Source organism: Sceloporus undulatus, unplaced genomic scaffold (assembly GCF_019175285.1).
Source record: "Sceloporus undulatus isolate JIND9_A2432 ecotype Alabama unplaced genomic scaffold, SceUnd_v1.1 scaffold_14, whole genome shotgun sequence".
In the NCBI taxonomy this organism is placed as follows: domain Eukaryota; kingdom Metazoa; phylum Chordata; class Lepidosauria; order Squamata; family Phrynosomatidae; genus Sceloporus; species Sceloporus undulatus.
The window spans coordinates 78,480-94,695 of record NW_024802936.1 but is presented as its reverse complement, the minus strand read 5'-3'; the positions used below and the strand labels follow the sequence as shown (position 1 = coordinate 94,695).

The window sequence follows — 16,216 nt, the reverse complement described above, 5'->3', positions numbered from 1 at the left end:
GTTCTGATCCCTCCTCTTCCCAAACTTTTATGTGTAAAATGTATACATGCATTGGGTTAAATATTGAATTTACTTAAATAAAACTGCTCTAATTTGAATGATATGGTTTTCTTGTTAAAGCATGAATATATATGAGTGTGTGAATGAAAGTACATAAACTAAATAAAATAGTTTTATTCATATACTACATCAAGTATGAGGGACATCTACATGTAGATGTAAAGGGTAAAAGGTTTGAGAACCACTGCTGTAGGCTGTATCTCAGAGGAAGGAACTGGCAAAATACCTCTGAATATTACTTGACTAACAAAACCCTGTGAAATTCTTGGGGTTGCCATAAGTTAACAAGCAGCCTGAAGGAATGTACCCGCAAGCCTCATTGAGTCCCAATGTTGAGGAAAAGGCTGGATATATGAATGAGTAAAGTTATTGTGTGTTTACCAGTTTACTTTATGAAGAGTACATTAAGATGGCTAAAAGTTAACTGTTTTCTGTTTATGTAACTAAGCCATCCATTCTTTTATTAAGACTATGACTTAACGACTGTGCCTTCAATAATTCTAGCTGTCCATGTTTTGTTACTGTTTTAAAACTTTCAGAGAGGCAGTTACAGTGAGCTGTAATACTTTGGCTAAGATCTGAAACAAGAAAGTGCCTATGATATTTTTCATCCACTGTTTCACATTATATTTCACTATACAGTACTTTAACTTTGTGCACTTGTCATTGCAGGAATTCAACAATCTAGAGGAAGAATCTTAATAACTGTAATGTAAACCTAAAAGAGAGACAAACAGGAACAGCTACAGAAACTCAAGTGGAAAATTTGATACAGAAAGACAAAATGAGTATTTCTGGAGGAAGCTGTGAAAGTCCTAATGCTGCAGAACCAACTGCTGACTGCTTCAATGAAATGTGGTCCAAGTTGAAGGAATATCATGATAAAGAAGTAAAAGGTAATACTGTAAATGTTGATCTGGGCATTAAGAAATTATGTTAAGGACAGTGGAAAATTTATGAATAATTAGTGAATTAATTGCCTTTGGAGTTGCACATATGTAATTTTAGAAGGAAAAAAAAATCTACAATGCCAACAGAGAAGTTATACTAGTTTGTTTAGTGTCTTTTGCAGTTTATGTGGCTGAGGCTGAATATATTTATAACACGTGTTTACCAAACAAATACAGTATGATTAGCCCCTCATCAGCTGACTTTTGTGTCTTGTGTATTCAGCAAATGTGATGAGAACATAACAAGATGGCATCATATGGTGCGTGTTGTATAAATGAATGTGATTTGATCTTGTTTGAATGCTTAGTCACGTAAGTAGAACTTTAAGTTTTAAGATGTCTTGGAGTGTTCAACATTGTGGTAATTAGAAAAACTCTTTTCTCATTTATCTGAATAACCTGGTGGTGTTGCTGAAATTTTGAAAACAAGCTCTTGAGTAGATTGAATATTTTATATAATGAGGGTGTTTCTAATCTAAAAAAATACTGGTGTAAAACATCTTTTCACTCTAGTGCTGGACACCTGCTGGCAGAACAGCAGAATCTGGTGGAACATGAGAGGGATCTTGCCTTCCCATCGCAGCTCCAAGTGTCCCAGAAATCTGCATCTGCAGCGGGGTATTTTGGGGGCAGGGTGTTACAAGGACTGCAGAACAGAAGAAAGAAGTTTTGTTGTGTTGGGGCTGTGGTATCAGCATAACGTGGTATGGCCTAAATAGGCAAAAGTTGAAAAAAGTGTGTTCTACATAAACTTTAGAGAAGATTGTTAATGCTTGGGATGCAGAGATGACAGCAAAACCACAGTAGATTGCTGTGATGTAGACCTTGATGTAGCCAATTCCACAGAAAAAGTTTATGCAGTTTAATTCAGAAGAAAGTTCCACTGTATTCGATTGAGTTTGCTCTCTAGTTGGTGTGTTTAGGATAACAGCCTCAGTCATTTCTCAATATTAAAGAATTCATCTCAGAAATGGAGTTGTGTGATAGGCACACAGTAGAAGCTATAGTTTGCAGTACATTGTGTATGCTCAGAGAATTGCCCAATACATATTCAGAAATTCCAGTGATACTAACTGAAATATTGTTATGCAGTGGACAGGAATTACAACCAGTAGCACACTTGACCTAGTTGGCTTAATTTATAGCAGGAACAGATACAGCCAAATATTAGAAACTTGGTGCAATTAATGCTGCTGCCAGCTGCAGTAATCACTGTCTGCTAGGAATGTTGTAGACAACAGCAGGTGAAGTTAGGTTCTAAAAGGCAAAACTGTGTGCAAGAGCATGTAGTACTACCTCAAGGAATAATTAAAGCTGCCCCTGGCTAACTTATGCTATGAGACAACCTGGGTGGACAGTTGTTTGATGGATATGACCCTAACACCTTAGGAGGAATCCTAGTACAGTGGTACCCCGGGTTACGAAATTAATTCGTTCCGCCGCCGCTTTCGTAACCCGAAATACTTCGCAAGCCGAAAAACTCATAGGCGCTAATGGGGAAAAGCCGCGATTTCGTGTGAAATAGCGCCGAAAAGCACCAAAAAAATTTTCGTAACCCGAAATAACCTTCGTAACCCGGAACAGTTTTTTTCTATGGATTTTTTTCGTAACCCGGAAATTTTGTAAGGCGGCGCATTCGTATCCCGGGGTACCACTGTATAAGATGGCAAGGACAAAATATGGGCACTCTGGTTTGCTTCAGAAGAGTATTAGAACTTAGATGTTCAAGAAAATGTTGTGCATTCCATGGGATATAAATTAAGTTTATTATATTTATTAGGTTTATCGGTACTAATTATAGTTTAGAAAGGTAATTTTTATGCCTCTTGGCTACGTTTGTTACTTAGCTGACTTTTTTTTTTACCGTGGGTGGTATGTCATCAGCAGGGCACATGCTGAGGCATTGTCACCACAGAATTTAGCAATCTAAAGAGTGTATGTTTGTCATGGAGCCAAATGACAGAAATATGAATTTTCAAATAATAAACTGCCTAATTACTTTTTGTAATGCTCAAAATTCAAATTTCTGAACTTTGAACAAATAGAAACTTACAGGTGTCCTTTCAAAACACATTAGGATGATAAGACTAAATATACGATACTTAGGAATAAATCCCATTGAAATAAACGACTTGCTTTTGAATAAACCTAGTAATGATTGGCTGTAGGTGTGTCAGTTTAGTCTTGCCATAAGACAGACTTTTTCATGCCTCAACCTTTGTTACTGGCTGTTCCACACAATGCTTGGTGAAGTTAGATCCTGTATGATTACATCAAAGACATGCCTGAAGGATAGTTAATTTTTTCAAAAGGTGTGGATCCTCCAGTAGAACCAGGTATGGTGATATTTAAGATACATTAAATGCAGACTTGTCTGGACTTTGTTTGTTTCTGAAGTCTATAAATAAGAATTAAAACTGACTCATGAATTTTAATTCTAAATGTCAGCAAAATATATCTTATATGAGACTGTAATCAGAAACATAAGTGCCAAAAACTTACTTCTAATTGTTGTACTGTGTCTTTTGGTGTGGGTGTGTTTCTCTGAAACCCTTACTTTTTACAGTACCGAAAACGACAACTTAGGCCTTTTAATATCTTCATACTTTTACTAGACCATGGCTCAGAAAAACATGCTGTAAGAGTGAGCATGCTGTATTTGGTTCAGGCTGTATTGCCAAAATGCAAGTTTCATTTTCTGTATGAAGGTAGACACCATTTTCTTTCTGTTTTTTGGAATCGTTGCTGTGTGTAGATGAAAAAGGAAGCCTGTTGAGGAAAAAAAAGACATAGGATATTAAAACAACTATAAAAGTGATGCCTGAGGTGGAGCTACACATTATATTTACCTGTAATGATAATGTAGTAGGAAGATTTTCAGAGCAGATTGAGAGAAAAGCGTGTTTAACATTCCTTTTGTTACTTCTTCACCCAGCTAGTTTTTTTCCTGTATTCTGATCTTCAGTGTTGTTGTTGACTTTGATTTATGAAGGCCCCATGCATGATAGACCTCCAAGTCACCCTGTCATCAACAGCCGTGCTCAGGTCTTGCAGACGGGGCTTCCTTGATTGAGTCTATTCATCTGAAATGTGGTCATCCTCTTTTCCTGCTGCCCTCTACTTTACCAAGTATTATTGTCTTTTCTAATGAGAGGTGTCTTTTCATGATATGTCCCAAGTATGATAGTATCAGTTTAGTCATCTTGGCTTTTAGGGAGGGTTCAGGTTTGATTTGCTCTTGGGTGCATTCATTTGGCTTTTTACCAGTCCATAGTATCCATAGAACTATTCTCTAGCACCATGTTTCAAATGAATTGATTTTCTTTCCTTCAGCTTTTACATCCATATGTAGAAATACAATGGCATGGACAATCCTAACTTTAGTATTCAATTATATATCTTGAGACCTCAGGATCTTGTCTAGTTCTTTCACAGTTGTCCTTCCTAGTCCTAATCTTCTGATTTCTTGACCCCAGTCTCCATTTTGATTGTTGACTGAGCCAGGGTATGGAAAACCTTGAGCTATCTCAGTGTCTTCCTTGTCAACTTCAAAGCTATGTAAATAATCTGTGGTCATTATTTTTGTATTCTTAATGTTCAACTGCAAACCTGCCTTTGCATTTATTTCCTTTTTTCCCAGTAATTGTTCTAAGTCTTTGTTATATTCTGTTAGTAGTATGGAGTTATCTGCATATCTCAAATTGTTGGTGTTCCTTCTGGCAGTTTTCATATCCTTCTTCCTCCAAGTTTAGTTTAGAATGGTAGTTTGTTGTAGTTTTACAGTAGTTCTTATCCCGGTAAACAAGCTGCTCGGGTGCCACAAGAAACTACCATTCCCAGAATTCCATAGCATTGAGCCATGACAGTTAAAATGATGTCAAACTGGATTATTTCTGCAGTGCAGATGCAGCCAGACAGCTGGAACATGTAACGGGACCTCCACTGAAGATGTCAAATCCCAGACAGGCTCATATGTGGGGAAGTAGGCTTTCCTGGCTCCAAACCCTGTTCAACTTTATAGGAGAAAACCAGCACTTTGAACTGAAAGTGAAATTATTGTATTACTGTTTGAAACAGCTCCAGGGACTCAAAGATGAAACTTGGACCCATTTCAGTGTGACTTTTCAGTAACCTTCAGTGCCAGGAATCCACAAATTTTGTCTAGTCCAGAAATAATATCTTGGCCATGAGAAGGAGGAGGTGGAAGATTGCATGTCACACTATTTTCCCTTTTCGTGTAGAGTTAGTCCTGTTTGTGAATGAATAGACAGCAGTAGGGTGATGTCAGTCCAGACTCTGGTGGCTCATATTTCAACAAGCAGTAAATTTGCCTGTACTGGATATCATATATAGTTAGTCCTCTGTATCCATGGATTCCTTAACCACAGATTCAACCATCCATGGCTTAAAATATTCAAAAAATATATACATTCCAAAAAGCAAACCTTGATTTCTCCATTTATTTTAAATAAAGGGCACACTTTTACACAGTAATGCATTTAGTGGGACTTGAGCATCCATGGACTTAGTGTCCACGGGAGGTCCTGGAACCAAACCCCAGGGGATATCAGGGGCCCACTGTACTTCAGAGAAGCAGATTTACACTTCAAAAGTTTTACATGTGGGTCCTCCTGCTTTCCCCCTATGAAGGCTTTGCTAGCAGTGATTTTTAAATCAGCTTTAATAATAATAATAATAGGATTTATTTTATAAATAAATAGCTTTAGCCAATATAGCAGCTGTATCTTTTCTGCAAAAACCCCCAAAACCCTAACTATGTGCCCCCTGGTAAACTGTTGAGTAAGCTATTATAATGTCTTGTTTGTAGGGCTGCCCTTGAAGGCACTTAAGGAACTTCCACTTGTTCAAAACATGGTAGTATTAGCTGTGTAGAGCAGCGGTTTTCAAACTTTTTACCCTTGTGACCTCCTTTCCACACAGAGAGAGACACACACACGCTTCATATAGTCTATGAATAAAAATATTTTGTTTGTTTGGTGTGCATATTTTCATCCACTCATTCATGAATATTCATATTTTAATATCTTATAAGGAAACAGTTCTCCTTCTCCTCTCCCCCCCCCCCCCCCAGGAAGAGGCTCCAAGTTCCCCCCTTGTCTTTCTCTTCCCCTTCAAGACAGAAAAGGTTTGAGAAACAGGGGAGGAGTAAGAATAATTAAGGCTTTCAAGTCTCTCCCTCCGCTCTTGAGCAACTTTCATTCCACCCCCCACCCTCCTGTTCTGCCCCACAGTTTGAGAACCACTAATGTAGAGTATATAACTCCTATATTGCAAAAGCTTCTGTGTCTGCCAGTTTTTCTGTGTTATAGTAAAGATGTTGGTTTGGACATTTAAGTCAAGAACAGCTTGGGTCTGGGACTTCTGGGCAATCATACATTGAAGTTTAGTGAGGAAAATGTGTAGGTACAATACTTTTTGTGATAAAATTCAGATCTGTATGTAGCAAAGTTTTCAGTGGTGGCTCCCCACTTATAGAAGTCTTTAATCCTGTATACTAGTTCTATCTGATTACTGGAAAGCCATAATTCTACTTTATACTTAAACATTTGGACTGTAGCTAAAACTGAAAAATGTTCTTATTTTGGAATTTTAAAAATATCTTGTAGATTTGTTTAACTTTTTAGAAAAAAAACATATATTGGACATTGAATTATTAACTGGTTTTGTGACTATACTGTTAACGGGCTCAAGAACTAAAATAACAGAAAAGCTAAATATACATTCTTAATTTTAATTTAATTTTTTTTTTTAGAAATACATTCAGCAGCAAACCTGTGGGCAACAATTTGTTGGCAGTGTTAATTTCTGCATATTTTATCTTTCTGCATATCTTATCCTTCAATATTTTGTCAGTTAAACTGCTTTTTAATCCTTACTTTTCTGGTTTTATTTAGGCTTACAGTTGAAGATCTCCAAATTAAAAACAGAAAGGTGTAGGTAAGTATCCCATTATAAATATCTAGATTAGATGGAAATTAATGCATTTACTAATTTTTAAATGTCTTCAACATGCAAATATGTGTACATGTATTTATATGTATGTATATACATATATGCACATGTATGTATTAGCATACATCTTCATGTATATATGTATTCACATGCCATTAACTAAGCGTAAGGTATATACTAGTGGTAGGGCATCTGTTGTCTTCCACATGTTAGTGAACTACAGTGGTACCCCGGGATACGAATTACCCAGGTTACGAATTTTTCGGGTTACGAAAAAATCCCATAGGGATTTATTGTTTCGGCTTACGAAGGTTTCTTCGGGTTACGAAAAAACCTCGGCGCTATTTTCCGCCACCGGAGGGCAGCAGAGAGCTATTTTTCCATTAGCGCCTATGGCAATTCGGCTTACGAAGGTTTTTCGGGTTACGAAATTAGCCGCGGAACGAATTAATTTCGTAACCCGAGGTACCACTGTACTAGCATGGGCCCTTGCCATTCTCCCTTTTGCCGGGTGGCTTCAGCGTAAGCTGAAAGCTGCCTATAATGAACCCGTGTATGGCGCAGGCTCACTGTACTATCATGATCAGGGTTCAGGTTGTATCAGACGATCATTTTTTGGGTTCCACTCTGGGAGAAAGGCAGCATATAAATGAAGTAAATAAAATAAAATAATTATTGATTGCTCAACAGTGCCCAGGCTGAGCAGGGTTGAGGAGTCAAGCAACCTCTGGAGGGAAACATATCCCTCAGTTTTGTGCTTTGGTCATATTTGTTCCAGCATAATTATACAAAGGTTATTTACTTGCGTGTGCTTTGTATGCATGTCCATTTGGCTCCTAAAAGGTTAGGAATTCTTAAGTAACCTGGTGCAAACTGCACGAAAACCTAAATAGGTGCAATTTCCAACTTCATTTCAGATTCTGAAACTATATTATTTTAGGGTGTAGGGCTGGAACTGGAGCTTACCCAGCTCCAGCACTAACATCAGGCCTGAACAGACAGGCCAAAATAAAACTGCTTCAAGTCACTTTGGAGGTATGCTGTTTAGCTGCTGCATGCATCCTAAGAGGCCGGAAGCCGCACCAACGCCATTCTCCAGTCCTAAGGGCTAGAGTGCAGCTTTGGCACAGCTTCTGGCCTCTTATGAAACATGTGTCATTGAAACAACATACAGTACCTCCAAAGTGACCCGAAGCAGCTTTATTTTGGCCTGTCTGTTCGGGCTCATCATTTTCAATGTCATCCTTAACTTGAAGAATAAACCAAACTTTACACCCTGAGCAGAATGTATTTTTCTCACCAGTATGTAACTTATGGGAGCTCCCACATGTAAGGCACATGAATGGGCATAAGGGCTTCAAGATCAGAGTACTGTATGGTTTTCCAGACAGAGCCTTGGTATTTCCCCCTGAAAACTAAGAAATCTGTTGTCGCCAATGACTGGATCTTTCAGAGTACAAAATTTGTTCAAAATGAGTTCTCAGGCAATATTTCTTGTCACACACACACTTACTCTAAAGCTGCAATGGTATTCAGGCTGTTTGTTATAAATCTGATAAAATTCAGTTGAAATGGTTTCTAAGAAAAAATGCATAGATTCAGTCCGTTTATTTAAAAAAATACCATCTGCTGTGCCCGTTTCTTTCCATATATCAATTACCAAAAATGTTTATACTGTAACGTCAACTTGAAATTTAATATTTCTAGTAATCCTTATAATAACATTGCAACATAGTCTTGCTTGTTTTTGTGTCCAGGTTAAAAAAAGCTTCTATTCTTAGTTAGAACAGAGTTGGTGGGAATACTATTGATGATTTTCTGTTGTGTTTTTATACATACCAAGATAAAAGGTTTAATTATTATTTGCTGGAGTCATCCTAGAAGTACTGCATTGTAGATACAGTAGTCTTCTATAGGAGTTCTTGTTTTCCCCAGCTCTTCCTGAATACCTCAGGTTTAATATTTCAGCACTGATAACCAGCCAGACAATGGGCCCCTTATGCTACACCCTGGTTCAGCAGTGAAGGTAATAGTCCTATAAATGCAGGGTCAAGAGCAATTTATTAGAAGACAGTTTTCATAGCCAAAGACCCAGTCAACTTTGTTAAGTAGTATCAAGACCCTCGTAAATTATTTTCTCCTTTTGCTCTATTCTTAGCATGTCAATGTGCACATAGCCAACTGATCCTAATCGTGTTTCCCTGGTAGTAAATGCTCTTATGTTCATTGAGAGGTATTTCCCAGTAAGTATGCTTAAGTTTGCAGTGTGCAGCCTGACCCTCAGCATATTATTGAGGAAAACACTCCCTTGAGTTTAGTGAGATTTACTCCCAGGTAAGTATGAATGTGAGATCTCTTTTTATTTGATGCATTTTCACTGCTATTTGGCTTTAGAAGAAAGTATTTCAGCTGTCTTTTTCTTAGGTTCCATACCTAAAGTAATATTCTAAAACCCAGAAATTTGCCTGGAAACTTTTTATAACCTTTATCTCCCTAATTTATGGGTGTTAAAAATCAAATGTGTCAATTCAGTTTAGTATTTATGGAGGATATTTAAGCTTCAGTCTAGTACACACTTGACTATGAGCAAGTCCCTCTTGAAAACAGTGGGATTTTTTTTTCTTAGCAAGCATACACATAAGACAACCCTGTTGTGTAACATTCTCTCAGTTCAAGACCCCGGTAAAGTGGGGCAGTATCTGCCCTTTATTATTAAGCGAGAATGATAAATGATGGTTTTTATAACCCAGTGAGTTCATAGATAAACTGGAAGATCGAGCCTCAAAACTACAGCCACTTCTGAAAGAAGACTGGATTAGGACATACTTAATTTTATTTGGATTTAGTATTGCTACTGCATTGTTATCCTCCCATAGTTGCAGTTGTTATTATTAGAATTCTTTCTTGCGTTAATTAATTTATGCTAGATACAGGTATTGGCAAGAAATCTTGAACTATTTGGAGGACAGCAGCAGTAGAAACATAAGTAGCATGTAAAAGAATAATGTGTAACAGTAGAAAGATAAGTAGTATGTGGGATTTGTCAATTGCCCACTTTCTGTTATTGAAGTAAACCCATCATCACATTTAAACCTTTTTCCAAGCCTCAGGCAGCCCAGAACAGTCGCCATTGCATTTAGTTTGGCTCATGTTGTATTGTACAATTTTCAGTCTGCTCTGTAATGCCTGTCTTGCTTTGGATTCCTTGCTTCCTGTCAACCTTCACCACCCCTAGAACAGCATCAGTTCTGCTTTATTAAGGCCGGTTACAGACCGGCACTTTAGTGCGTGACGAGCACGCACTAGGGTTACAAAAGGGCGGTGCTTCCACACCACCCTTACCCTAGTGCGTGCTTGTCACGCACTAAACGGCAGCGGCCCTTCCATACGGCCGCCGCCGTGAGGACGTCACAGCCGCGCCGCCTCTAGACAGGGCGGCGCGGACGTGACGTCCTTGCTCTGCGCCAGGGCGCTTAGTGCGCCCTGAACATGGAGCAGGAAGGAGCTCCGTTTTGGAGCTCCTTCCTGGTTTAGTCCGCTGGGCGCAGCCGTCAGACGGCTGCGCCCAGCGGACTAAAAGAGAAAGGGGCCAAGCGGCCCCTTTCTCCTTCTCCCCGCCACCGCGGGGTGTCCTTGGGGCTTGAAGCCCCCGGGACACCCCTTTTCTGGCTGTGGGGAAGCGGCGTTTTGCTGCTTCCCCGCAGCCTGAAAAGCGGTGGATCGGGGCCTCAGCAGCTGCCATTCTGCACACTGAGGCCCCGATACACTGGGGAAAGGGGCAGGTGCAGACCGCCCCAAATGGGCGGTCTATAACCCGCCTAAGTCAGCAGGCCCATGCACAGTTATCTGAGAATAAGATCAACGGAACACAGTGGAACTTAACCTCTGTGTAAACATATATAGGGGTGCATTGTAGACTTAGCTGCTACAATGGCAATCCTAAGGTGACCCTATCATGGGGTTTTCTTGGCAAAATGTATTCAGAGGAGGTTTGCCATTGTCTTTCCTTGGTCTGAGAGAGTATGACTTGCCCAGGGTCACCCAGTGGGTTTCAAATTTAAATCACATGAAAACCCTTTCTAGTGCAAAGCCTTCCTTGACAGACATGCATCAGAGAACATATTTTTTGTGGTGTTCTGTGCTAACATTTCACTTTTTCCAACTCCAAAAGAATTACTGATTCTGTTTATCAAATTCATGTTTTACAATGAAAGCTGCCCAAGCTGTAACCATGTAACTAATGTACGTATATTGTATTAGAGATGACACATTTTATTTATTAGTAACTGTAGTAATCTATTTCCAGGGGGACAGAAATTTGACACAGTGCTCAGAATAAGAACACATTGCTATTTGTTAATGTTGAACTAATATGGTTTCTGCTTAATGAAAATATGTCACAAGTCAAACTGTTTAGTAATGTATGTCTACTTGTACTTAGGGATGCTGAGAGGCTTGAAGAGTATTACACCAAAAACCAACAGCTTAGAGAGCATCAAAAAACACTGTACGACACAATTACGGTTTTAGAAGATCGGTAAGTGGAAATTTTCTGCTTGTAATATTTAGCCATCATTTTTTCTTTATTCTCAACCTATGATATTTAAGGGGATGCCAACTATGTGATATTGCAGGATCTTAATATGTTAAGCTGCTCACATTATTATGTTTTATTTATATAAGCACTGTAGAGTTACTACACAACATATATTAATACCTGGACAGATATTAATTCCTCTATTTCTATTATTCCTCTATTTCTGGCCAAGGCAGCTTATGGGCTGCTTGACAAGCCTATCTTTTTGGACTGCGGGTCTCAAAATCCCCCAGCCAATCACATTCTTTGTAAATAAAAAACAAACAAACATTTGGTCCCATTTCTCAGAGCTGTTTATGAGATGATATTCTCTACGCTCTAAAAATTGTTGGGGCTTTCCCACATTCTAGATTTTGGAGTACCATATATATTCATGTACAAGTCGACCTTGTCTATAAATCAAAGGACGATTTCATGGTCAAAATCCTGGATTTTGATATGACCCGTAGATAAGTCGAGGGCAAAACTTTGGGGCTATAAGAAAGATCCCTCCTTCTCCTTCTCTGGACCTCTCCCAGCTAATTCCCAGGTGCTGGAGGAGAGGTTTTAAATGGGGAGTTTTTTCCATAGGAATCCAGGTCTTGCAAAACGGACTGGAGAGATGGTTTTAAATGGGGAGTTTTTTCCATAGGAATCCAGGTTTTGCAAAACGGACTGGAGAGATGGTTTTAAATGGGGAGTTTTTCCATAGGAAGCAAGGTCTTGCAAAACGGACTGGAAGGGGAAGGAACTGGTGTTAAATGGAGATTGGGGCATCAGGCTTGCTTGCTTTAGGACCTTTCTAAGCACTCCTGGTTTATTGACCCTTATATAAGTCTACTCAGAATTTTAGGGTCAATTTAGGGTCATTTCTCGACTTATAATCAAGTATATGCGGTAGTTAGAAAAATGGTTATATGTTTAGGTTTTAGTACGGAATTTTTAATAGGAACATATCAAGATTGTCTTCTGTTTGATCTCCCAGAGAATCCAAGGAAATGTAGAAATCAATTTCAAACTGTCACAAATACAAAGAGTAAAAACTCATGAAGATCCCATTCTGATAGTCATCTTGCCCTCTTGTAATCTTGTGATGTCCTGCCAGGACTGATTGAATCTCCCCCTGCATTTTCTTTCACATTGGTTGAGGCCATAGTATGTTTAATGTCGGAAAAGTTCTTTGTATTAGTTGTGGGAGGAGCTGTAGGATCCCCTGCATTATTTCCAGGTTTGGTTTGCCCTTTCCCAGCATGCTCTGCTGTAGCTAGAGGTTTTTAGTTTTGGAGCAGTCTTTGCTGTGAGCAGGCAGAAAGATGTCTTTTTGGTGGCAAACAGGCCCAGATAGCCGGAAAGGGCATTTCTTACACTTTAGCTATTTTAGTTACCAAGTACTCAGCCAAATTAGTTACCATCAGCAAGCGAATAAAGGAATTCAGGAGCTGAAAGACCCTGCATCAGCTCCATTGAGAGAGGAGAGCAAACCAACATCAGACCCAGAAAGATGACATCCGGAAGATTGCTGAAACTGTAAAGTATCTTTTATTTAGAGCTGGGGAGGAGAAAACTCTTTATTTTTGTCCTTTAAATTAAATTTCCCCCCCCTTTTGAACTTTACATTCAGCTTCAGAGCCTTTTTTGGGTAAAGAGTTTGATCTCACCAGGGTACCGGCGTTGCACACCCAAACCTGCCACATCTCAAAGGCTCTACTCATTTTGACTTTGTTTACTGTATACAAAACTGAGTTGGAAATAGCTCAGCATTTTTTTTTAATGGTGATTGACCCTGTATAGTACTATTTTGAGTTTTATAACAAGAAAGAAGCCTTGTGATTTGTGTTGGGCATCTTTTTGGCAAGGATATACAAGTAAATTCAGGGAGTGGTATGTAATCTTGAATGGAAAAAGTGCAGATAGATGTTCCAATATGTATTTTCTAACCTGATTGTAACAAACCACTTGTTCTTCAGAGTAAAGAAGATCTAATATTGGTGTGACCTACAAAGGAATTAAGTCCATTAAGACTTAAGCCTATCATAGGGTTTTCCTGGCAACATTTGTTCAGAAGACGTTTGCCATTGCCTTCCCCTGAGGCTGGAGAGCTTGTGCTTGGCCAGAGTCAGCTAATGGGTTTCATGACCTAGCTGGGAATCGAACTCTGGTCTCTAGAGAGGTAGTGTATCACTCAAACCACTATACCACACTGGCTCTATAATGAAACTTACTTCCTGGTAAAATTAACAAACCAGTGTTTTATTTATCTCATAAATGCTGTTTCGTACATCAATCTTTGTATTAACATTAATGCTGTTAAGTAACTTTAACTGTGGCGCGATACATACCTGCATTTTGTAGCGTGCCGGCAGCGATACTAGGATTAGAGAGCGTGCACCATTCAGAGGCTTTCTAACCCTAGTACGTACTCCGTACGTCAAAATGGTGGCGCCCTGTACAGATGGGTGCTGCCATTTTGACGTGACAGACGCTTAGCGTCCACACGTCCTGGCGCCTTTGTGACACTGCAAGTGCGCCATTGGTGCATTGCGGCGCCACAAGAAGATTTTTGCGGGTTCTTTTTGTTCCGCGATGGAGCTGCGTGGTTTGTCTGCTGCAGCTCCCTCGCAGAGCAAACCAGGGCGATAGGAGACTGCCCTTTTTGGGCGGTCTGTATCCCACCTGCGTGTCTGACAACGTTGTCATTTTTGGATTATTGTATCTTGGCTTAATTAACAGGAATATTAATTAACATGTTGTTCCTTGACTCTTTTCTTTATAGTGTAAACAAATCAAGACCTCCCATTAGTTGCTTTGGCACAAGCCAGGATATTAAACCATGCTTTGAAACAATTGTTAATTAAATTTATGATGTTACTGCTGCTTGCATAAAGGAAGATTCTGATGAAAAGTCTCACTGCTACTATGAATGGCTTCAAGCTCTAGCGCTGCATGCAGAAGTCACCATTATTGTAAATGTCAGTTCTTCCCCTTAAACACAGCCAGCAGCTCCTTGTACAACACTCTAAATAATCTAGATTGTTTGGCCTTCTAAATTGTTTGCCCTACTATTGGCATAGTTCTGCAGCTGACCTTTTTATTCATGTCTTTAAAAGCCTTTAATAAAGGTTTTGCGGCCATTGTGGTGTAGTAGTTTGAGCATTGGACTATGACTCTGGAGAAAAAGGTTCAAATCCCCACTTGGCCATGGAAACCCACTGGGTGACCATGGACCAGTCACATTCTCTCACCTTCAGGGTAAGGCAAAGGCAAACCCCCTGTGAACGAATCTTGCCAAGAAACCCCTGTGATAGATTTGCGTTAGGGTTACCATACATTGGAAATGATTTGAAAGCACACAACATCAAGAGGTTTGGAAGATTTTTAAAAAAGTCTTAAATGGAAGGTAAACAAGAGTTGGATGTTTCTCACTTGTTTTTTATGTATGGAATTGTGTTTTTGCTGCAGTAGAGTATAAGGAATTATGCTACTTGTAAATGCTTTACTTTACATTAGTTCCATCACAAGAGGAAATTATTAGAGAACATATCTCAATAAAAGAGGATTTATACTAGATAAGGCAATGATTGGATTTACAAATAAGCCATTTCAAATGGTACCCTCCTATAAATTCTTCAGGTGATCAGGCAAGAAGGAATAAGGATATACATGAGAAGGACTGTTTCATTTCCACAGAACATTGAGTGGATTTTTTCACCAAGTAATCAAAAACTGAAATTATCCCAGAACCATGTATTACTAACTATAATTATTGCAGTTACCATTTATAGAACAATCCTACGGTATGTACAATGAGTTGGAGGTACATCTCATAATACTTATTTTATTATAAGTACACTTAGGAAAACCGTCTTAATATGTTTAGTTCACTTTATTAAATATATCAGCTTGTCCAAAGTCTATGTGTGGATTTAGCTAGAACTTTTAAAATGTATTATCCTGATCTAACAACAGATAGAAAATCCATTTTCTAATTTGTATAGGTTAAGAGCAGGATTATGTGATCGTTGTGCAGTAACTGAAGAGCATATGAAGAAGAAGCAGCAGGAATTTGAAAATATCCGACAACAGAACCTTAAGCTCATTACTGAACTGAGTGAGTTCTCTGCTATAAACATTACATTATTTCTCACATTTTTGTCTTTGCTTTGTTGCTATTATATCTATGAAGTTACTGATGGACCATTAATTCTCTAAAGGAAACAGATGACAGTCTTATACCTGCTTACACGACATTTTGTGCAACATAATGGGCTTTATTTTGTATGGGCATTTATAAAAATGTGCTGTTAATCTCTTATATTTTAAACTGATAAAACACTTCTCAGTTTCAGAATTGTTCATATTATAACAATGTTTATTTGTTTGAAATGCCAAGGACTGCCAAAATCAGATATAATTAAACTGTAGTTCAAGAGTTTTTCCTTGGACTTGACTTTATCAATAGATATTGCTTGCATTCAGAGGTTTCAGGTACCAAGCCAAGCTATTATTTGCCAAGTCATACTGTGACTTAGTATGACATCCACCACATAAACCCATCCATCAAATTAGGATACCAGACCATGGTTTAAAGATGATTATATATGACAGTGTGTGGTCTGTCATTGTCTGAATTCTGACATTGTAGCCATTGTGCCACCTG

General features: G+C 38.8%; 1 protein-coding gene across 4 annotated transcripts in view; it reads left to right on the top strand.

Annotated features, from left to right (window-relative positions):
• Positions 1–16,216, top strand: part of LOC121917275 (DNA endonuclease RBBP8-like) — a 69,179-nt gene that overhangs the window by 17,533 nt on the left and 35,430 nt on the right. For all 4 annotated transcript variants that reach the window (XM_042443060.1, XM_042443061.1, XM_042443058.1 and 1 more), the window contains exons 2-5: positions 733–956; positions 6,926–6,968; positions 11,425–11,520; positions 15,555–15,667. In XM_042443060.1, the coding sequence (XP_042298994.1) occupies positions 845–956; positions 6,926–6,968; positions 11,425–11,520; positions 15,555–15,667 (364 nt within the window). In that variant the 5' untranslated portion in view covers positions 733–844. The remainder of the gene's footprint in view (positions 1–732; positions 957–6,925; positions 6,969–11,424; positions 11,521–15,554; positions 15,668–16,216) is intronic.